The sequence below is a fragment of the Vombatus ursinus genome, unplaced genomic scaffold, assembly GCF_900497805.2.
Source record: "Vombatus ursinus unplaced genomic scaffold, bare-nosed wombat genome assembly UNPS02014785.1, whole genome shotgun sequence".
In the NCBI taxonomy this organism is placed as follows: domain Eukaryota; kingdom Metazoa; phylum Chordata; class Mammalia; order Diprotodontia; family Vombatidae; genus Vombatus; species Vombatus ursinus.
In genome coordinates this window covers 963,996-987,580 of record NW_020954563.1, presented here as the reverse complement: position 1 = coordinate 987,580, position 23,585 = coordinate 963,996, and the positions used below count along the sequence as shown (strand labels likewise).

General features: G+C 40.7%; 1 protein-coding gene across 1 annotated transcript in view; it reads left to right on the top strand.

Moving 5' to 3' along the window:
- Positions 1-15,193, top strand: part of CTNNBL1 (catenin beta like 1) — a 182,078-nt gene extending 166,885 nt beyond the window's left edge. Inside the window, exons 12-14 of the mRNA XM_027867073.1 lie at positions 1,864-2,072; positions 2,288-2,360; positions 14,969-15,193. Coding sequence (XP_027722874.1) covers positions 1,864-2,072; positions 2,288-2,360; positions 14,969-15,057 — 371 coding nt within the window. The 3' untranslated portion in view covers positions 15,058-15,193. The remainder of the gene's footprint in view (positions 1-1,863; positions 2,073-2,287; positions 2,361-14,968) is intronic.
- Positions 15,194-23,585: the final 8,392 nt, after the last annotated feature.

The following is a 23,585-nucleotide window of genomic DNA, read 5'->3' as shown; positions in this document are numbered from 1 at the left end:
ATAGCAGCTCTTTTCGTAGTGGCAAAAAAATTGGAAATTGAGAGGATGCCCATCAGTTGGGGAATGGCTGAACAAGTTGTGGTGTTTGATTGTAATGTAATATTCCTGTGCTATAAGAAATAATTAACAGGCTGATTTCAGAAAAACTTGGAAAGATTTATATGAACTGATGCAAAGTGAAGTGAGCAGAACCAGGAGAACATTGTACATAGTAACAGCAGTACTGTATGATGGTCAACTGTGAATGACTTGGTTGTTCTCAGCAATGTGGTGATCTAAGACATTTGCAAAGGAGTCATGATGAAAAATGCTATCCATCTCCAGAGAAAGAACTGATGGAGTCTGAATGCATATTGAAACATACTATTTTTTACTTTCTGTATTTTTTCCATGGGTTTTTTTCCCTTTTAGATTTGTCTTCTTTCACAACATGAATAATATGGTAATATGTTTTGCGTGATTGAACATGTATAATCTGTATCAAATTACCATTTCAGGAAAGGGGAAGGTGAGGGAGGGAGAAAGAAAATTTGGAACTCAAAATTTTTTCAAAATGAATGTTAAAAATTGTCTTTACGTGTAACTGGGGGAGAAAAAGACTGGAGGAAAGGAAAAGAGAGCCAAGGATAATGTCAGGGAGTTTTGAGAAGTAAGTGGGGAGAGAAAGCCAACAGCAAATGACCTCAATTTTCTCAGTATTGTAAAAAGTGAGATTCTCACCTGGGGTCTGGGGGAAGCTTGATGAGAAGAAGTTTGAAATAAGAGTGAGCTTCGAGTTGAATCTTAGTTTGTATTTTATTCATCTTGGGTTTGCATTTTGCTGTTACTACATTCTTGTGATCTTTCTTGTGGCTATTTCCTGGAAGGTGGTCTGTGCAATTTATTTCATTTTTCAAGAGAATGTATAGTGGATAGAAGCCTTGGATTTAGAGAAAGGATAATAACCTGGGTTCAAATTCTGCCTCAGATACTCAGATACCCTGTGACTCTGAGTAGATCACTTAACCTCTTTGAGCCTTAGTTTACTTAATCTGTAAAATGGAAATCAGTCAACAAGTCAGTCAACAAGTATTTCTTAAATGTGTACTATGTTCAGGCACTGTCTAGGAATGACAATACAATGATAATAATAATAAATACTTATGGGGTTGTGAGGATTAAATGAGATAATATGTTTAAATACTTGGCAAACAAGAAAATGCTAAATAAATTTGAACTATTATTATCCCTTCTCTCATTATAGCTAAAAGAAGACATACATTTTGAACGTGAAACTAGCCTAAGTGGACATTCCTTTAGGAATTTATTTTCTTCCATCTTAAACCTAATCCAATGTGAGCCTTTTGATAAGTCCTTTTCATGTTTCAGTCCTTGACCAGTAGTTGTCTTTCAGTCATCATGACACAGCAGGATGTCTTATCAAAGAATATTATGCAGGATGGACTTGAGTGGAAGGAGTATAATGAGAGCAAGTTGGGATAAGTAGATTTGTGTGTCTTGTGATTGATCATTGAACTCATAGGAATGAGTGACTTCATCTAGATGTGTTATGTAAAATAATAACGTAATATACACCAACAGTTCTCAAAATGTGGTCTGAGGGATCCCAAAGTAAAAACTGTTTTAATAATAATACTAAGATGTTTTAATTTTTAATATGTTAAATACCAACAGATATAACGTAACAAAAGCTCTTCCTCAGTAATTAAGAGTATAAGGGTCCTGAGACCACAAAGTTTGATAACTGCTGTTAAACACAGTATTGGGGGTTTATGCACACAGTTGAAAATTGTCAAGAAACATCTGACATGACCAAAAGGCCAGCTAGTTTGGTTTTGGTGAGACTGGAACGAATGGGTTAAGTTTGTAAGAGAATTGCCTGTTGTTCCTGTCTCTATCCCTGTGCTTATTCTTGGACTTTAATTTGTTTTCAGGACATGGTGCGACGAGGAGAGATCATTGATGATGACATAGAAGATGAATTCTATCTCCGTCGCTTAGATGCTGGGCTCTTTGTCCTGCAACACATCTGTTACATCATGGCAGAGATCTGTAATGCCAGTGTCCCCCAGGTAAAGACCTTTCTGTGCTTCTTCCTTTTTGACGTGTGTAGATCATCTCGAAAGAACAATATTGAGACTGATCCCATCCTTGCTCTGTCCTTGTACTGCCCTTATTTTTCCACAGGCACCATCCTTAGCACATTGGCTGGAGGAGAAAGAGCTTTGCTAAGATAGTCTGCCAAGAAAAATTAATCTTTTTCTTTTTTTTTTTTCTTCTTTGTCAGATTCGCCAAAGGGTACATCAGATCCTGAACATGCGTGGAAGCTCCATCAAGATTGTCCGACACATCATTAAAGGTGAGCGCTTCACACTCAGCTCTGGAGAATAGGGCTGCACTTCCTCTCTTGAACCCTTGACACTGAAACTCTTTGTCCTCTTAAGTTTATTGTCCATTTTGCTACGTGATCACTTGTCTGTTTTAGGTCCCTCTCTCTCCTCTAAATTTCTGTCTTTGTTCATGAATTCAAGAGGCCAGAATTTACAAAAAATAATGCCCTCTACTATTATCACCAGGGCTAAATCTTCATCACCTCTCACCTGGAATGTCCTGAGAGCCTCCTAATTGGTGTCTCTGACTCCAGTCTTTGCCTGCCTCCAACCTCTTCTTCACACCACTGAACCATTGTGTTGGTCTAAATATAGGCCACACCCATAAGATGCAGTCTCCTTTGGAAGGAACAAAATAAGTAGCTGTACACTGAAAAGTAACACCAGTCATAGTTCACATAAGTCAGATTTGGGGGAGCAGTGTGGTTTGTGTTTGAACCCATGTGGTCCTTCAGCATAATGACCTGGCGCAGGGCCACTGGTAGCACACTCGCATCCACTGGATCTTCATCCTTCTCCTACACCAGATTAATATGGATGACTACATTAAAATACTACCCTTAAGTTTGAAGATGTAGCTGTTGTGATTTGCAGTTTTATCTTTTAAGTGGAATTTACCTTCAACGCCCACATGTTCAATTAGAATTTTTATTATTTTCAGCTCTCCCTTCATGCAGCCCTTCTTTTCCCTGTACCCTCCTCCCTATAGTCAAAATAGTGAGAGTGGATTTGGCGATCTGCAGGGAAGGAAATGAGTATGTTTATGAAGAGTTATGACAAAGTAGGCAGGATGTTTTTCCCTTTCTAAATGCCTTCCTACCTTTATTGGATGGGTAACTTCAACTGATTGCCTGTTCATTTGAGATACTCAGTTTTAAATAGTATGTGGGACCCTTCCTCTTCTCTAGCATCATCTTGGCCTCTACTGCCTCATAAACATGTTGAGGTCATTTTCCCTTTTATTACTGTTCTTTTGCCCAGTACACTTTTCTTTTCTTGCTCTACAAATCCATGCAGTCTTCAAGTTTTACCTCCTCCATGGAGCCTTTCCTGATCTCTGTCTTTTCTGAACTCCTTGAAGACTAAGCTATACCATACACTTGACTGTTCTGTATTATTCTGTGATATTCTTGGGTTAATGCGACTGACTTTCCCCAGCAAGATTGCAAGTTCCTGTAAGGCAATAACTGTTTTATACCTCTGTATCTTATAACCCCTAGCAGTGTTCTGAACACTTGGTAGATATTGGAGTCCTCAGTTCCTCATCTGGAACTGATGTTTTTTGGTATACTGGGTATCTTAGGCTGGTAAGACAAAAGAGTTAATGCCATCTGCACAATGGTACGTTTAGGTAGCCAAAGAGGGACATATCTGATGTTAAAGCCCCAGCGTGTTTATTTCAGATGGTATATATAATGGAGAAGAAAATGTTTCTTCTCACTGATGCTTGACTAGAGGAGCCTAATCATCCATACTCCTAACCATACTCATCTTTTGCTCTTCCCTCCCCTATCCAATCACATACCAACTCTCTGCTTTCTCTGTTGAGGACTTTGCCTCATGTTTCACCAAAACAATTAAGGTCATTTGCCAAGAGCTCTATCTTCTCCCATCCACTTCATGTACATCACTCAGATGTCTTCTCTCCCATCTCTTCCTTCACCTTCCTGTCTAATCCCTTCCTTTTGCAAAACAAACCCCTCTACACTCCTAAGCAATCCCATTCCAAGCATCTTCTTTTCTATTAGTGTTCTCTAGATCCTAATGATTAAAATTATCTTTGGAATCCAAACTGGCTTTCCATCCCATCCTGTATTTTCCAGTAAGTTACCACATTCTCCCCCTCCCCCTCCTCTAATCATCCCCACTCTCTCACAAGTCTTCACTCTCTCCCTATCAACAAGCTGTTTTCCTGCTTTCTACAAAAACACACGTCTCTCCTCATCCTTAAGAAAACCCTCACTTGATTTGACAGTCCCTGCAAGCTGTCATCTTGTATGTCTCCTCTTTTTCATGGCTAAATTCCTCAAGAAAGCCATTCACAATTGGTGCCTCCACATCTTCTCCTCTCCCTCTCTTCTAAATTCTCTTCAGTCTGACTTCGGTCCTCATCATTCAACTGAAACTGCTGTATCCAAAATTAGCAACGATATCTCAGTTGTCAGATCTAATGGCTTTTTCTTAGTTCTCACCCTGATCTCTTAACGTCTCTGCAGTCTTTGACACTGCTCAATCACCCTCTTCGCCTGACTACTCTTTTCTAGGTTTTTATAACACTCTTCTCTCCTGGTTTTCCTCCTATCTGTCTGAATGTTCCTTCTTAGTCTCCTTTGCTGAACCTTCATTTAGGTCATGCTCACTGTGGGTGTTCAGTTTACCTGGTGTCATCATGAGCTTCCTTAGGTTCAATTATCATCTCTATGCAGATCATTCTCGGATATATTTATCAATTTTAACCTCTCTCCTGACTTCCAGTCTCATATCACCAATGCTTATTGGACATCTTGAGCTGGATATTCTGAAGACATCTCAAACTAAGCCTGTCCAAAGCAGAATTCCCTATCTTTCCTTCCAAGCCTTGTCCTCTTCTAAGTTTCACTGTTACTGTCACTCAGTATAGTCAATCAGGTTTGCAACCTCTGTATCATCCTCAGATCCTCACTTGTGCTTCCCCCCATTTGCCCCTCCAGTTTGTTGCCAAGTCTTATTGTTTCTATCTTCACAGTATCTCCCATGTATGTCCTCTTTTCTGAACTTGACTTTCCCTCTACTGACTCCATGCTTTGGGTTCCTGTACGTGAAATGTTCTCTCTCATTACCTCTTTTTCCTGACTTTCCTGGCTTTCTTTAAAACGCAGCTCAAATCCCACTTTCTAGAAGAGGCCTTTGCAGGATCCTATTTCCTCCCACTCACTTAGTGCCTTCCCTCTAAGATTATATCTTATTTACACTATATATGTCTTCTTTTTTTTTTTTTTTTGGCGAGGCAATTAGGGTTAAGTGACTTGCCCAGGGTCAGACACTGTATATGTCTTGTGTATAAATAGTTATTTCATGTTATTTCCTCCATTAGAATGTAGACCTTTCTTTGTTTCCCCAGAGCTAAGTACTGAGCCTGGCACGTAGTAAGTGCTTAAAGAATGCTTGTTGATTGGATGTTGACAGATGTGGAAGGTAGCTTGTGTGAATGTATGGGTGTGGGAGATGGCGCATCAAGTTCAGAGAAAATCTCATAGTCCCGTTCGGCTAGTCAATAGAGTTCACACATGGGAGTCGTAGTCAGGAGCTAGATTATGTGGAGCCTGAAATGTCAAGTTGAGGAGTAGAAGGAAAAAACCTGGAAAGTTTTTGAGCAGGGACGTAACATTGAGAACTGTGTCTTGGGAAGATGATTTTGACAACTCGTTGGAGAAGAGTGGATGGGAGAGGAGAAAGACAAGAAGCAGACTAATGAGGCTGTTAACTGTGGTCAAGATGATGAGGGTCTGAACTAGCCTGTTAGCTCTGTATGAGTAGAAAAGGGATGCATGTGAAAGATGAGGTGGACGTAGAGTTGACAAGATAATTCATTTTCTGTGGAAAGGCAGTGGTGGTAAAAAGGCAAGGATGACTAGAGTTATAAACCTGAATGCCTGAGAAGATGGTGGTACCCTTACAAAAAATGGGGAAATTTGGAGGGGGCCAGGTTTAAGGGACCAAGTTGAACATGTTAGGTTTGAGATGACTACAGTACATCCAGGAAGAGCTATCCAGCAAGTATTTGTTGATTTAGCGCTGGAGTGTAGGAGAGAGATTAGGGTTATGTTTATATTATGGATTTGGGAATCATCTGTGTAGAGTTGATATTTGAACCCATGGGAGCAGAAGAAGATAGCCAAGGGTGGAAATGTATAGATAGAAAAGGGTCCAAGACATAGCATTAGGAAATATTCATGGAAAGAGAGCAGGAGATAGAGGATGATCCCAGAAAGGAGACAGAGAAGAAGCAGTCAGATGGTAGGAGGAAAAACAGGAGAGAAGCCAAGGAAGAAGAAATTGTTCAAAAGAGTGTGATCAGCAGCATCAGAAACTGCCAACAGGTAAGACAAGATACGAACTGATTTATCAGTTAAATCATTGGTAATGCCATGGAGGTCATTTCAGTAGAATGGTGAGGCTTAGAAGCCAAAATTCAATGAGTTGAGAAGGGAATAGGTGGTGAGGAAGTAGAAGCAATGAGTGTGGCATGTTCTTTCTAGGAGTTTGTCAGTGAAACAGAGGAGAGAGAGACAGACAGACAGACATGATGGGGTAGACTTGAGCATGCTTGTAGGGAGAGGCTGAAGATGAGAGAAAGGAAACAATCTGTGGCATCAGCTACTAGAGGAGACACAATGGAGATGGAGGTGTGGATACAAATAGAAGGCATTGGCCTGGGCAAGTGAAGAAGCTTCTCTTCCTCAGATACCAAAGTAAAGGAGGATCTCTCAGCTGGACTGTTGTAATAGTCTTAACTGTTCTGCCTAGCGTCTTAACTGTTTTGGTCCATCCTGCACAGAGGTCCCTCCTAATGCATGACTGATCACACCATTCTCCTGCTCAAAATCCTTCAGTGGCTTTCCATTGCTTACCAGGTTAAAGCCCACACTCATTGTAGTGACATTCAAGGCCTTTCACAATTTTACTCCAACTTGTCTTTCTTTTCAGTTCCATTCAACAAAGACTCATTAAAGATCTACATGGACACTGTGTGATAAGTGCTCAAGGTGGAAAATGCTAATAAGTTTAGGGTGGGAGAAAGGTGGGTAGCCTTATCTCATACTACACCCATTCTGTGAATTCCAGCTAAACTAGACTATTCACCCAACATTCCTTGTACTTTCCTGCCTTCCTGCTTTTGCTCACACTGTTACTTCTGCCCATCAGACCTGCTTCACCTCCTCTTACTGAGCTGAACATCTTCTAGGAAGACTTCCCTCGTTCTTCTCAGCTAGAAGTGATTCCTGCCATCTTATCAGACTTACATTCCTTTTATAAATTAACATTCTAGTTTATATTATAGTTATCTTGTCTATTTCTTGTTTTCTTCCTACTAGATGCTGTGTACATTACAGAATGCTTAATAAATGTTTATTGATGTGTGAATGTTAAAACTGGGTGCTAGAAATACCACATTGCTGGTGTCCCAACCTCAGTCATGCTCAAGATGGCGTCTTAGAATTTTTTGTTTTTCAATACGCTAATAAGCTGTAGATGAAAAGTTAGGTGAAGCACTGAGCACAGTGGAGGCTCATCTTGTCCACCTTGGTCGGCGATGCCAGTTGCCTGCAATCTCTACCATCCAGTCCAAAGCAAGATATATCTGGACAGCTTGGTATATTTGCATAGATGCTGCCAGGAGACAAATGTAAATGTGATGGGATTGAGTGGGTGTATGTATTGAGATGGTAAATAAAACGTGGTTGTGATATACTGGGGGAGTGAGGGGCCTTAGCAGCATGCTCAGCTCTTGGAGTGCAGCACCCATCTGTTGTTCCTTCCCTCCCCAAAAAATCCAACTGAAAACAAAAGCTCATAAAGACAACCAGCTCATCAGTCTGTCCTTCATATTTAATTTTGTTTTTCAGTTCGGGTTGCTTTCTTATTTCATTTTGTTTGCATACTAATTAGATGTGAGCTTTTGACTTTGATTTTATGGCCTACATATTTTCTAAGGTTTGCTGGCAGCATGACAGCTGATGTATCCCTTGAGGTCTCAGAAAAGCGCTGATGATGCAAGCACAGCAGGGTCCTTTTTTCCTTTATTTTTTGGTTTCCTCCCTCCCTGCATTGGGGTTGCCAAACAAACTGGGAATAATTGATGGCTCATTAAAGACCCTTTCTGCAGACAGCTTCTTAGCGTTCCCAAAGTACAGCTTCCCTTGTTGCTGACTGCCTGGTAGGATCTGAGGGATGAGTGGTACTTACACAGACTTGAGAATTAGCACGTTTCCTTGCCCATCTTAATCAGGGGCCAGGTACTGACATGGTGACATCTTTGTATACATTCACAAAGTTTGTATAATTGTGGATAGAGAAAGCTTTGTGTGTTGTCATGTTTAATTGTCGTCTTGCAATGAGGAAAGTCATTTTGATTGGTTAATTCACCATTCCAAGCCATAAGGGGGAAAAAGGGAAGAGAATCCCCAGATTTATGGAAAATGAAAATTCAAGGGAGCAATTTAAAGTTATGGAGGGCCATCATATCAAAGAAGGTTTAGGCTTGTTTTGTTTGGGCCCATATGGTAGAACTTGGAGAAATGGTTGGAAGTTACAGAAGGGTAGAGTATAAGGAAAAGTTTCCACCAGTTAGAGCTGTTGAAAAGAAGAGTAAGCTACCATAAGAGTTGGTTCCTCATCCTTGGGTTCCTCATCACTGGAGAAGAGATAACTGCTTCTATTAACTGGGTATGTATTTGTAGAAAGTAGCCTTGTTCAATTATGTGTTGGGATAGATGAACTGTAAGGTTTCATGCAACTCTGAGATTCTCGGATTCTGTGAATTACAACTTGAGAACCTTTTAAGTTTTGAAATGTTCCTAGCAAAAGTTAATAGTAATCCCTTGGATTTGTATATCATTTTGTAGTTTACATAGCCTTTGCTGACTGCCTACTACTCACTGTGATCTGCCCATCACCTCTACCTTTAGTTGATTACAACACTTTCTTCCTTAGGACTTTCATGATTCTTCATTTGCATTCCTCACTCCATTAATAGTTCTTTGAGCACATGTCTCATGCTCCCTGGTAGTCTTAAACTCCTTAAGGGTAGGGTCACCTCATCATATCCCCTGCAGTGCTTGGTGCTTCAATGCATAGTAAGTATTCAGTAAGTATTTACTGAATATAATTAGGAGATGTCCTCGAATGTAATGCTCACAGCAAATATATTATCCCCATTTTACAGATGAGGAAGATCAGCCTTGGCAGATTAAGTGAATTAGCCAAAGCTACACAGTTATTAGTAGTGCAAACAAAACCAGAACTCAGATTTTATGACTTATGAGGCTCTTTCCACTGTACTGCTCTGACATGTAGGAGTTCCTTAAAGACTTTTAAATCTCAGGTGAAAATTGCTAACAGAATCTAACCCCAAATTGCTATTTGGATATTAGGAGGAGATATTATGGAGGAGATATTAGGAGGAGACAACTATTGTGTAAGGTATCAGGGTGATTTTGCATAGAAGAGCACTGAAGATTTTGGAAGCAAATATAATCAGTAGTGAGCCAGAAAGACATAAGGACTGTAAAATTATTTTAGAAATTGGCCCTTGGCCCTTTAATTTGCTTGTGCTCTTTGTGGTTTGAAATATCATCCTAGATCCCTGTAAACAAGCATTTTCATATTGATTTTTGTCCACTTGGTAACCAGTGCGTTTCCTCTGGGTTTTTAATGCCACAGAAGCCAATAGGTTTATCCTTTGTTGTGTGTGCAATATACACAGCCTTGGGAGTTGCAAGGAACAGCTGCTTCAGGCAAACTCCCACTTGGATATTTGGCCATTGAAAAGGAGCCAGGAAGGAGAAAAGGCAGCCAGTTAGAATCCCAACTCGTCCTAAGCCTGAAGATTCCACCCCTGTAGCACAGTGGCCTTTCTTTAAGCTCTGGAGAAGGAAGTGCTCACATCTGCATTTGGAGACAGCCAAAGCTTAACACAGCTCAACCGGTCTGTCAGCTTCTGCCCTGGAGCTGAATCCAGCAGTTAGGACACAGACAAGGGTCTAGGTTTCTTTATGTTGTCTCCATAAGAAAGCCAGTAATAGAAAACCTTATGGCTTTGGCTGTGAAATGCCTTGTCACAGGTTAAATTTCCAACACCACTCCCCCCCACCCCCCACCCCAGCAGAGAGCTTCAGGATTGTTGCTTTGCTGCCATGGCAAGGTAGCACAAAGCAGCAGCGTAGGAGTAACCATAACCATAATAAGGTTGTTGTTTGATTGGTTGGATTTTCATGAAATCTCCAGTGAATTTTCATTCTGTTCCTTGCTATTTCATTTGTTCTCACTCTAGCTAAAATATCCTCCTCTTCCTCAAGAAATGTAATTTCTAGAATTCCTCAGTCTTGTTTTTTTAAAGTAATTTCCATTTGGCAAAACCCTTAAGACTTCTCTTCTGATCTAAACTTTGTTTTTGTTTGGTGGAAATTTCTCTAACTTTCTTTAAGGTTAGAGTATCTTCTTTATAGCCTTGGGAGAAAGATAACTTTGGCTCCTTCAGGATTCCTCCGTAATCATTAGTAGTTTCTAGGCAAAAATATTATTGCTTTCCTTTCCCACTGTGCCCTTTTAGAGGGTAGGAATTTGGATCTAGAAGTCCCAAGGATCTGAAGAAGATTTGTGAGATCTTCTGGTAAATGCTTGCCTGGGAAGATAGCACTTTCCCATCCACCATCTTCATCTCTCCCTCCTCCCTCTTTCTTAACATAAACAGAACAGCTTGTATTCAGTGTCTGAATAGTAAACCTGCTGTCGAAAGTTTGCTTTAATATTTATGTGTTCAGCACTGCTACATGTTTTGAGCTCCATCAAAGCTTTTATTATAAGAGCATTTGAAAAGGCTGGGGAAGTAGAGAAGCTGCTGATGTGTGTGCCATCTCTTACGCTCTCTCTCCATCTGACTCATCCTCCCTTACCATCACCTCCCTCTCTCCCCTCTTCACCCCTCCCCGAGTGCATCTCCCCCATCCACGCCCCCACCCCCCAACACGCACAGAAAGTAAAGAGAACTCTTTTCCCAAGACCTCTGGGAGAAATCTGTTTAATATTTATAAACTGCTACTGTAGCTATAATAACCAGAGGTAGCTGGCACTACCAAGATTTGCTGCAAATAGGACTGTACTGTGAAAACAAAGGATGATGATGGATAAAATGGAAAACTGGTACCCTTCTCCTGTTTTCATGGGGAAGGAAATAGGTATGGGATAGACTGGTCACAGAGGAACTAAATCTGGTATATGTAGGCTTGAGAAATCACCAGCCATCCGTGCAGTGACCAAAGGGTGGAGACACTTTCATTCAATCAGCATTGAATGAATGAGTCTCTGCTATTAGGAGGCACCTAGGTGGTGTCCAGGATGGAGCGCTGGGGCTAGAGTCAGAAAGACCTGAATTCAGATTTGACCTCAAACACTTATTAGCTGTGGGAGCTTGGACAAGTGTTTGTTTGCCTGTTTCCTCATCTGTAAAATGGGGATAATAATAGCACCTACCTCCTAGGGTTGTTTTCAGGCTCAAATGAGATAATAGTTGTAAAGCACTTAACACAGCCTAGCACATAGTAAGTGCTGTATAAATGTTAGCTGAAATTATTATATGCAATACCCTGTGTTTATATACCTTTGTTTGAAGGTGAGTAAGCCCCATCTAAGTTATGATGAGTTTAGAACCTGATAGGGGAAATAAAAGTGTATTCAGATAACTATGTCTGGGAGCATGTGTTCATTGCCTAAGAGGTATAGATAATGCTCTGGGAGTTCAGAGGTGAGAGAGTCACTTGTAACTATAAGGGATGACGTTTGAAAAAGCAGTACCTTTATGTGGACAACTCCCAAATCTCCAACCTTGACTTCTCTTGACCTTCAGACTTGGATTTTCAGCGGCTTAACAGACAACTCCACCTAGAGATCTTACCAGCACCTAGAGGTCTTACCAGCACCTCAAGTTCAGCATATCTGTGACTAAACTTCTCTAAACTTGTCCCTCATCGTGACTCCTTGTTTCTTTTGGCACCACCAGTCTCCTGGTCACCTGTCACAAAACCTTAGAGTTGTCTTTGACTATTTCTTTCCCCCTTCACCACTCACATCCAGGTCACACCCACTAAGTATGGGTATCCCCCAGGGTTCTGTCCTGGGCCTTCTTCTCTTCTCCTTTTATACTGTGATTTCATCAGCTTTCATAGATTCTGTTTGTGCTTAGATAATTTTCAAATCTGTTTATCCAAACCTAACCTCTCTTTGACTACCAGTTAGACATCTTGAACTGGATGTCCCATAGACGTCTTAAAGTCAACGTATTCAAAATTGAACTCGTTGCCTTTCTCCCAACCTACCTCTACTTCTTAACTTTGCTGTTAAGTGAAGACCTTAACTTAAGGCCTGTTAAGGCCTCTATCATCTTCCCATTCAGCCAGGCTCATAACCTAGGTGTCATCCTTGACTTTTTGCTTTCCCTCATTCCCCATCTCTAATGTCTTGCTAAGGCCTGTTGATTTTACCATCATATCTGTCATATACACTCCCTTCTCTCCTCTGACACTGCCACCAGCCTGGTACGGGTCCTTATCACTTCATGCCTGGGTGGTCTCCCTGCCACAAGCCTCTTCTCACTCCAGGCTATCCTGCCCTCCACTGCCAAAGTGATTTTCCTAATGCTGACCATGTCACCTCCTAGTCAGTTAACTCCAGTGGCTCCCTATTGCTTCCAGGATCAGATAGGAAAATCTTCTGCTTGACATTCAAAGTCCTTCATAACCTGTCCCCCTACTAACATCTTTCCAGTCTTCGTACAACTTAGACCACACCCACCACCACCACTATCACCACATAGTCTTTATTCTGTCTACACTGACTTCTGTGCTGTTCCTTGAGGAAGACACTCTCATCTCCCACTCGGAGTATTTTTACTGGTTGTTGTCCATCCTCCCCATCTTCCCCCGTGCCTGGAATGCTCTCCCTCATCTCAACCTACTGGGTTCCTTCAAGTCCCAGCTAAAATACCATCTTCTACAGGAAGCATTTCTCAATTCCCTTTTACACTGTTGATTTATTTCCAATTTATCCTGTCTATAGTTTCCTTGTACATAGTTCTTTGCAGATTGTTTTCCCCATTAGACTGTTCACTCCTTGAGATCAGGGGCTGGCTTTTGCCTTTCTTTTCATTCCACAGTGCTTGGCACCTAGTAGGTGCTTAATAAATGTGTATTGAGTCACTGCTTTAGGGAAGCTTGCTCTGTTAAGCTTTTCAGAATGGATTGAACGGAATGCCACTGGAGTCAAGATAGTGGTAGGAGGCTGTTCTGGTATATGCTAGGAGAGAAGTAAGGAGGCCTTGAGTCAGAGTGGTGACATAGGAGTGGACAGGACAGGGCTTATTGGAGGGCGATTGCCATGGTAGAATTGCTATGGTAGGAGTTGGCAACTCAACACCATCTTGGTACTTGAAGTGACTTTGCTCAGAGGTATTCCTGTTACATGCTTGCCTCTTTATAAGGTCCTTGTGTCCAGGTGCCCTGAAAGAGTTTTGCTTCTTTTAAACACTCAATGCACTTTATAAATAACAGACTTAGCTAAGAGAGCCTAAGAGGCCCCTCTTGAAAGATGACTATCATACTGAAGGGCTTTCATTTGTGAGAGGGAGTGCTTTACAGGGCTCAACAGGGTAGCCATATATAACCATTAAGGGAAGGGCAGTTTTGTCCTCACCTCAAAATAAAAAATCTATTAAAGGTGATTTTTCTTTTCAGGAATATTTTACAATAGCATTCTTAGACAAAGTAGAATTGTCTAGCTTTGGGGGTCTCTTCAGGGGAAAGATGGTTTATTCTGGGCTTGTGTATAAAAACAGCCTATTTGTCAAAATGCACAGACCCTACAGTCATTGCCTTCACAGAAGGCACCTTCAATTTTGAGCAGGGCTAGGTCTGTCTGTTTTTGTGCTTCCTTTCTTATTGGGTGCTCAGTGTTTGTCTGAAGATCTTAGTGGAGATAATTCAGCAAGTAGGTTGTCTCAGACTTTGGTTTCCCTTCTGTTTTGCACTTACCCTGGAAGTGATTAGGGGTCCTCTAGGGAGGCCAACTTTACTGTTGGAGAATCACTACCCCAGAAGGGCAGTTTCTTCTTACTTCCTTCCCTCAGAGGTCGCAAAGCATTAGAGGAACAAAGTGTTAGTTCATTTCATCAAGACTCTTACCATAAGAAAGTACCCCAAGGGTATTAAACACTGCACTGTTTCGTAATGGTTCTTTCTCTATTTCTCCTGGGGATGTGACAGCATTCCTGGCAGGTGAAGATGATACATCACTCACTGATCCTCTCTTCCAGTTATTTCATTCCCTGCTTCCTGTTGCCTATCTCTTTCCTGAAGGTTCTTTAATATCAGGCATCACATTTGTTCACTGTTGAGGTCTGTAATAAGGGATGATGGTTTCAGGTGGAAAAATGCACAGCTGGACCATGTCTGCAGCCCAGATCGTGTTTTCCTGCAGATGTCTGTAGTAATAAAGAGTAAGAGGAGGAATTACAGAAAGTGGCAGTAGCAGAATTGTTTCCAAATTGTAATAAGGTTATTTTTTCTCTTTTCTCCCTCCCAAGTGCTTTTCCACTCAGGATCAGTAGATGCTTTCATGGTGCAAAAGCTTTTCACCACCCGAGAGAACACCTGAGAGAGAGAGAAATCCATTGCTCACTTTTTAGACACATCCCAGCTAGGGGTGAAATGAAACCCAGTCAGCACACTGCCCCATGACGAGTTCTGATGTGCACACAGGCAACCAGATTTAACTCCCCCCAGTCCATCATGTACTGATCACTATTCTTCTACCTTTGTTTCCTCAGAATATGCAGAAAACATTGGTGATGGGAAGAACCAGGAATTCCAGGAGAATGAACAGAAGCGTATTCTGGAACTGCTGGAGAACTTTTAGTCCTATTTTGCCTTTCCTTTCACCCCTCAGACTGTGAGCTTCATGTCTGCTTCTGATCCCTTCAACCTGAAATGCCTTTTCTAGGACACAAATTTTAATTTGGCTTTTGGACACATTAAAGTTAGTTTTGGTATTCCTGGCCTTGTGTTTTTTGTATATGTGCGTGAATACTTTTCATAAAAAGAATGGTGAGTTTATGCTGCCTCACACGACCATCAGTTTTCTCATCTGTAAAATGAGAAGATTGGACTAGATCTCTAATTCCCCATACAGCTCTAACCATCTGATTCTTGTAACATTCAGCATACAGAATGTGACTATGAAGTCCTGAGACTAATTTAATAAGCAAATAAGAAATAAGGCATTCAACTAAGTGTTGTCAATCAAAATAATCACCGAGTGACTTCATGCTTATTCCAGTAAGGTTGTCATTGCTCAGAAACATTTTTGGAAATTAGCTTCAGAGCCCATTTATGACCCATGTGAGAAAATTAGCCTCCAAGATTTATAGTCATAACTTCATTTTTCACCAAAAATAAGCTCCAATTTGACTACTTTCCTTATTCAGTCAGCTAAGACTGACTATCTTCTATTTCCAAAAATTAAATCCATCACATTTAAAAGAAGATTAAAAAAAAAATTCACTGTTCAGTTTAAAAATAATGTACTATAGGCTTTGAAGGCAATTCTAAGATAAAGATGCAAAAAATATTTTGAGTAAGAGTACTATCCTAAGGATAAATGAATAACTAGGAGGGAGAAAAGGGGTTAAATATCTTTTCTGGGGGTATGGATTAATTTAGATCCAGCAGATTTATATTTGGGGATGGTTAATGAGAGAAGAGGCACCTGAGGGGTGGGGAATGTGAAGAACTCAAGGCATGTCTCAAGTACAGTGCTCTTCTAGAAAGTCCTGAAATCACTATATAATAGCTTAATATGAAACCACGGAAGGGTTTTTGTAGGTGAATGTCATTCTAGTTTCAATTTATCCTGGGTCTTTTTTCTATTTAAAAAAGTTGGCTTTTTTTTTTTTAATAAAGAAAGTATATATTGTTCAGACCCTTACTGTTGAATTATAACAATAGGAAAAACAAGTTAGAAGCAGAGAAATAGAAACTCCTGAGTACAAATTAAGTACCCTTGTCACCAAATTTCAATCCGCATGTTTTTACCATTTGATGGTCTTTCTTAGGATTTGTGCAGAGCTGCTGATTGTGTTCATAGCTGCTCATAGTAGGAGAAATGTTAATTATCTCATTAACACTTCCTTCCCCTCCTCCCTTCAATCCTGTGAGCACTTCCTCTTATAATTACCTCTTTTGTCAGGGAAAGAGTGCTTATTGATTTTTTCCAACAAAGGTCATTCGTGCATTATTTTCTGAGTTGTCGATTAGATCACTAGTCTCAAAATGGAAACACCTAATGCTTTGCACATAGTAAACCCCTGATAAACATTTGTTGAATTGAGTTAATATCTTAGTGTCCACCGCAATAAACTTACTCACCCAGCACCTCTCTTTCATAGTGAATGATGCCTTCATTTGCAGACTAGCTTCTCAAATCCCTTTTTTTTTGTTGTTGTTGTTGTTCAGAGAATTCTGAGAGCCCCAAACATACATGGCTTTCAAACAGTGTTGTGCACTCACTTCACAGAGGTAATGAAGAATGGTTAGATCTTCCCTCTAGATTCAGTAACAGTAAGCTCACCCTGCCTAACACAGAAGCAGCAAGATCGTCCTTGTCTCATTTATAGAGATTTGCATGCATGTTGGGTTTCTGCTTTTTATCTCAGAGAAAAATGCATCATCAGGGGAGCTTAAAGGCTTCATTCAAACAGGACATAAGTAGGCGCCAGTGTCCTGGGTAGCATTTTCTGCTGTTAGGAGACCAACTTCATGTCAGCTTGCTAACTTTCCTTTAAGGCAGAAATCCCTAACATGATTTGCCCACTCTGCTTACCCCTTGGGCCCAGTAGTAGAGTTGGTGGCAGATCCCTGCACTGAAAAGATAGTTTGGTATAGTAGGAAGAAAGCAGCCTTGGATCCAAATCCCTACTGCTGCATCTGTCTGATGTGTGACTTTAGGCAGATCATTTAACTTGAGAGTCTCTGTCCTCATCTGTAAAATGAAGATGATGACAGTACTTGTACTGTTGACCTCAATCCAATATGATAAAATTTTACCCCCCTAATATGTGCAAATCCATCATATGATTCTTTTTTTGGGGGGGTGAGGCAATTGGTGTTAAGTGACTTGCCCAGGGTCACACAGCTAGTGAGTGTGTCTAAGGCCAGATTTGAACTCAGGTCCTCCTGCCTCCAAGGTCGGAGCTCTATCTACTTCACCACCTAGGTGCCCCCATCATAGGATTCTTGGGAGAAGAGCATTGAACACAGGTCTTAGTATATAGAAGGCAAGGAGTATTTTTTTAATTGAAAATGAAAACATTTGGTAAGGGATAAACTTTCTTAAATCTTCTCCAAGGAGAGGAAATGTGAGTTGCTATTTATTATAATTTCTAGTCTCCTACCCATCAGCCTAGGACCTCAGCTCAAGGAAACTCTTTGCACCAGCATAGAATAAAACAAAATTTCTATTGTGAGGCCTTCAGCTCTCAGTCTGCCTCCCAAGGAGGATGCACTGGTTCTGGTAATATACTGCCAGGAGAGGGACCATGCCCATTGTTGCACAGACCCAGAAGCCTGGCCCCCCTGGGTTGGAGGGTTGATACCATGCCCTGAGAAGCTTTTCACATATTGGAACACACCAATTGAAAAACAGCTTCAGGGTTGGCCCTGCATGTAGGATGGTTTCCAAAGGTCCCATCTATAGGAGAACAAAATCCCCACAGAGAGTTATTTGTCTCTAGGAGGCTTCAGACATTTGTTAAATGTTAATTATGGATAAGGTACTGCTTGCTTGATAGACAACCTCTATTGGGCTTTTTGTAGTTAAATTTGCTAGAGTACCATTTGACCCACAGTCTGTCATAAGCCATGTTATAGTGATCCTAATGCATTTATGTTGGATTTGTGGACAACATTTTCCCCCAAGGGCAGGAATGAAGGGAGAAGAATTGACCAAAGAATTGAGCAAAAGGATGACCTCTGTGATCATAGATTGCTTTTACCCTTCTTCCCTTAATTACAGAGTAGCCATTTATTAAGCATTTAATGTATGCTGAGCACTCACTGTGCTTATACCCTGAGGGAAATACAAAGTTTAACTGGGACGAGGACTACAGAGATTACTATAATCTCAGTGTGCCACCAACATCTTAGAGCAACTGCTGAATTTTCTATGCAGCTGCATTTGGCAATATCAGATTGGTTGTTTCCTCCCACAGATTTGTTAGGGCTTGAGTGGGTTTGGCAGAATCAAACTTTCAGGAAGGGTATCTTAAGGAAGACAAGGGGACATTGCCAGTTCCCTCAAGGAACGTGGGAAGACGTGATTGGGCCTGGACATGTCACTCAGCCTCTCTCAGCCTTAGTTTCTTCATCTGTAAAAATAGGGATAATCATAACTCCTGCCTCCCAGGGTTGATGTAAGGGTAAAACTCAGCTAACATATGTAAGGTGCTTTATAATTATGATAATAATTATAATTATTTCTGTTGGCAGAAGAGGAGGAGATAGGATTAGACCCCTTACAAACACAGTTGCAATGAGTCTTCCTGTCCTGGTTTCATTGTTTCTCAACCAATATGTCACAAAGATACTTTGGTGCATGGTACCATTCAGAATTTCTTTTCTCCCCTTTGGTAAATTGAACCTTTTCAAAGGGTAAGTTTAGGAGAAACACATTTATGTGTTAAACCTACTTTAAATGGCAGAAAGTAAACACATGGAATGACTTACCCCAGGAGGGGGTTCAGGGCAAAACTGATGTAACTTCAAAAAAATCTTAGATAGAATTCTCACCAGTGCTGGAGGGCAGAGCAAAGAACTTCCCCTCCATTTTTAAAGGCCTCCCAGGCTGGCCAGCTTTTAATTTCCTCCCATCTTGCACCCTTGGACCAAACTCCATCATGCCCCTGGGCACCTTCTTGTCCAGCCTACCCCACCTTCACCCTGCTTTTTCTTTTGTGTGTTGTCTTCCCCTGGGAGATTGTAAGCTCCTTGAGTACAGGGACTATTTTTTTTCATATTTCATATTTTTCATATTTGTCCTAAATGCTTAGAATGGTGCATGGCATATATTTGGCACTTAATAAATGTTTATTGTGGAACAAGGTGGCACAGTGGGTAGAGCACCGGCCCTGGAATCAGGAGAACCTGAGTTCAAATCTGGCCTCAGACACACTTACTAGCTGTGTGACCCTGGGCAAGTCACTTAATCCTGTTGCCTAGCTCCACCAACCCCCCCCCAAAAAAGAAAGAGAAATGTTTATTGACTGGCTTTTGAGGTTGACAGGCAAAATCCTGAACAAGAGGGATCTCAGGCTAGCCCAGTCTAATAGATCTTAAGTTCTGTTGGAGGGTGAAGGACAGAAGTGGAAGTGGCCACGTTGTGAGAAGGATAGCATCATAGAACCAGAGCAAGGTTTTAGTCCTACCCTCTGATTTTAAAAATGATGAAATTGAGGCCCAGGGAAGATCAGTGACTTGTCCAAGGTCACAGGCAGCAAGCCCATCAGAAATGGGCTTCTTCCACTACCACACAGAAAGGAGGGTGGATGGCAGGTGTTTGTGCAGTTAGATGCGAAGTATGAAAATGGACAGGTTATTTGAAGGAAGAGGGTAAGCTTCTTCCTGTTCTGTTGAGTGCCAGCCATGTGGGAGGGAGTAAAACAGCCCTCTGGTATGTCCCTTTCAGGAAGTTCCCAAGTATGTCAGACCAGGAGAAAAAAATTGGCACTGAGCAAAGACCACCAGTAGTAGCCTCTGCTCAGTACCAGCGAGAAGTGTGTTGTCCGGTCACCACACTCAGATTTGACCACCTTCTTCTGCCCCTTGCTGCCATCGTAAATGGGGGACTAATTCTCTAGGCTTCACTGACAGGCCTGGCCTGAGAAGCCTGTAGTATATAAATACCTTTAATAAAGAAACAGAAGGGCTTTTAGGTCATGGAAGTCCCTTCATTTCTGCCTGCAGTAAAATTTCATTAACAAAAGGCACTGCAGGGGCATCAGAATGATAGCTATAAATCATGCTCGTTGTGTGGGACTCAGCCGAGGACCAGGGGCTCTATTCTCTCTTGGGCCTGCAAGAAACGAACCCCTTTTGCTAGGGCCAGAATGTAGGCTGGGGTGGCCAGGGCCTGGGAAGAAAAGGGGCTCCCTCTGGCCAGCTTTCCACCTGGGCCCTCTGTTATTAATTAAGCTAATTATGCAGCTTTTATGGGCTGTTGCCAAGGGCCAACTTGGTTTTTTTTGCTACTGATATCTCTGCAGCCGGCAGCCTGGGAGGCCCAAGGAGAAGTGCAATAGGTTCTGCCAGCTGCAAGTAAACATCATTATTGTAATTGGGGAAGGATTAAAAGGACCTTGATAATTAGCTCCCTAACGAAGCCTTTTAGCTGGTGAGCTGTGGCCTCTGACTGGTCAGCCTTCCACTCTAACTTGGTGCCTGGACTAGAAGCCACTGCCCACCATGGCAAGTAGCTAGAGAACGAGCCCCTATTTAGAGTGCTCCTGCAAGGGCAGTTATGTTATGACTAGAGTAAGGGGAGGGTAGCATTAGAAAGGGCCAAGAGCCAGTCTGTCCTTTTCCCTTTGTACCCCAGGGGATGGCAAAAATCATGACACTTTCTAAAAAATTCTGAACTTAACAAACTAACCCCTAACAAAATAATCATTTCCATATACATAACAGAACATAAAAAGGAATGAAATTTGTTATATACAGTTTGCTTTTCTTTTTAAACATACAACAAATACAAGTAACTTTCAATACTCCTGCTTGTCTTTTTCCTATTGACCTTCCTTCTGTTCTTTTCTTTGTTATACTTTAAAAAATGATGACCTTCTTCTTTACTTTTTTTTCTTTTGGTGGGGTGTGGGAGCTACAATGCTATTGCTTAATCCCCTTCTACCTTTCTCCTATCAAATGAGATATTTGGGGGTTTTTTAAGGGCTTAGCACAGTGACTAGCACATAGTAGGCACTACTAGAACAAAAAAGAAAAAAAAACACCTTTGTGAAAAATATGCATAGTCAATCAAAACAAATTCTCACATTGGCCACATCCAAAAATGTGTATCTCATTCTGCATCTTAGGTCTTCTCTATCAGGAGGTGGGTAAAATGCTTCATCATTGGTACTTGGAAAGAGTGATTCATTGTTGCATTGATTGAAGTCCTTAAATCTTAGAGAAGTTTTTTCTTGTAGTGTTTTTATCATATAAATTCCCCTTGTTCTACTCATTTATTCTACATCATTTCGTGCAGATCTTCGCAGGTTTCTCTGAAATCATCTCAGTCATTTTTTTTTTTACAGGACAAGAAAATTGAATTACATTTTCCCTTTTTTTATCTTTGATATCTTTGAGGTATGTGCCTAGTAGTGATATTGTTGAGTCAGTGGGTACATATACATGATTTAATGACTTATAGGAGCATGGATCCAAATTCCTTTCCAGAATTGCTAGACGTACTCATAGGTCCACCAACAGTACATTAGTGTGCCTGTTTTCCTTCAGCTCCTCTGACAGTCTTTTTCATTTCTTTTGTCATTTTTGCCAATCTGATAGGTTGAACCCCAGAGTTGTTGATTTGTATTTCTCTAAGTATTAGTGATTTGGAACATTTTTTTCCCATATGGTTGCTAATAGCTTGAACTGGTTCCTTCAAGGCCTTTTTATTCATGTCCTTATACTATATATACCTCAAAGAAAGAGCAGGACCTATATGTACCAAAGTATTTATAGAAGCACCTTTTGTTATAACAAAGAACTCCATCAGTTGGGGAATGGCTGGACAAATTATATCATATGAATGTAATGGAATGTCATGGCATCACAAATGATAGAAGGGACAGTTTCAGAGAAACCTGGGAAGACTTGTATGAACTGATGCAGAATGAAGTGAATAAAACTAGAACAATTTATATGAAAAACTGTAAAGAAAAACAACTAAGAAAAACTGAAGATCTCTGATCAATGCAATAATGAATCAATGTTTTGTTTTTCTTTCATTTAATTGAGGAAGGTTGGGAAAGGAAGGGGGGAGCTAGTATGATAGTTACCAATATAAAGAAAAGAGAGTCATTGAAGCATTATAAAAAATACACAGAAGTGAATAAAAGGAAGATCAGTAGTAAACAGATGCACAGGACAACTTTGAAAATAACACGTTGAATTTATATACTTTAAAAAAGTAAGCTTTATTTAATATAGCTTCACAGCTTTATACACAATTTTCTGGTCCACTTTGTATATTGAAATACATTTCTTGGTATTTGTTAAGTTCGGAATTTTTTAAGAAACTCATGTGGTCTATAACCAAAACTTGACTTGGAAAAATGGATTGTTCATCAAAGGCACACTTAATATCCAATGTGATAAAAGTATGGTTTCATGATGAAGAATTAAATGGGTCAAAATTTTGTGAATTTGACACCAGATCATGTAAAACAAGTGTTAACAACAAAAGGACATACTGGTTTTTAAACATATAAATAAATAAAAATATAAATACAAAAGATCATAAGGTTTATTTCATGTCAATAAATTTATTTTCTTTTGTTCCCTTCCTCTCCAAAATGAACTTGCTTTAAAAAAGAAAAAAGGAAACTTAGGGTAAGTTATAATTAGATAGTGGGTAACATGTCCAAGGACTGGAAATCTGGGTCTTCCATTATGAAACATTGGAACATTCATTCATTCATTCAATAAACATTAAGTGCCTACTTTGTCCTAGGCGCTGTGCTAAGAGGAAGAAGCAATAGATATGGTCAAAGGACTGATGAATATCTGGGAACCCGATATCTGAAAATTATGTTAGGGTCATTTACTACATATGCTTTCCAAGTTGACTTACTTAGCTACATAATCGTGTTGTGGAAGACCTAGAGTCTGGAGCTGGTCCTGCCACTGGTCCGATTTTTTCTGAGGCTTCAGCTCTGGACAGCTCCCAGCAGCTGTTTCTATGGGGCTACCGATCAGCAACAGACACTCTGTTTCCTTTAATCCTAGGCAAGGGGTTGCCAAACTTTGAAGTATGGCATGCCAAGATCCTGAATCTTGTGCTTTGGGGGAGTTGTAGGGAAAGTAATAGTGGCAGGCATGATGTGCCAATGGCAACCAGCCTAAATTTAATCTTTCACCAAAGTTCATAAAATTATAGATTTAGAGCTAGAAAGGAACTCAGAGGTCATCAAAAGGCACACTCTGCCCATCCCGCCCCCCTCATTATCCAGATGAAGAAACAGTTCTAGAGAGGGTAAGTGACTTCCCCAAGGTCACATGGGAATTGAGCGACAGAAGTAGGATTTAAACGCAAGTCTTTTGGCTCCTTCCACTGTGCCACATTGCCAACCCCTGTCCCAGAATAACAGAATATTAGCGCTAGAAGGGACCCTAGAG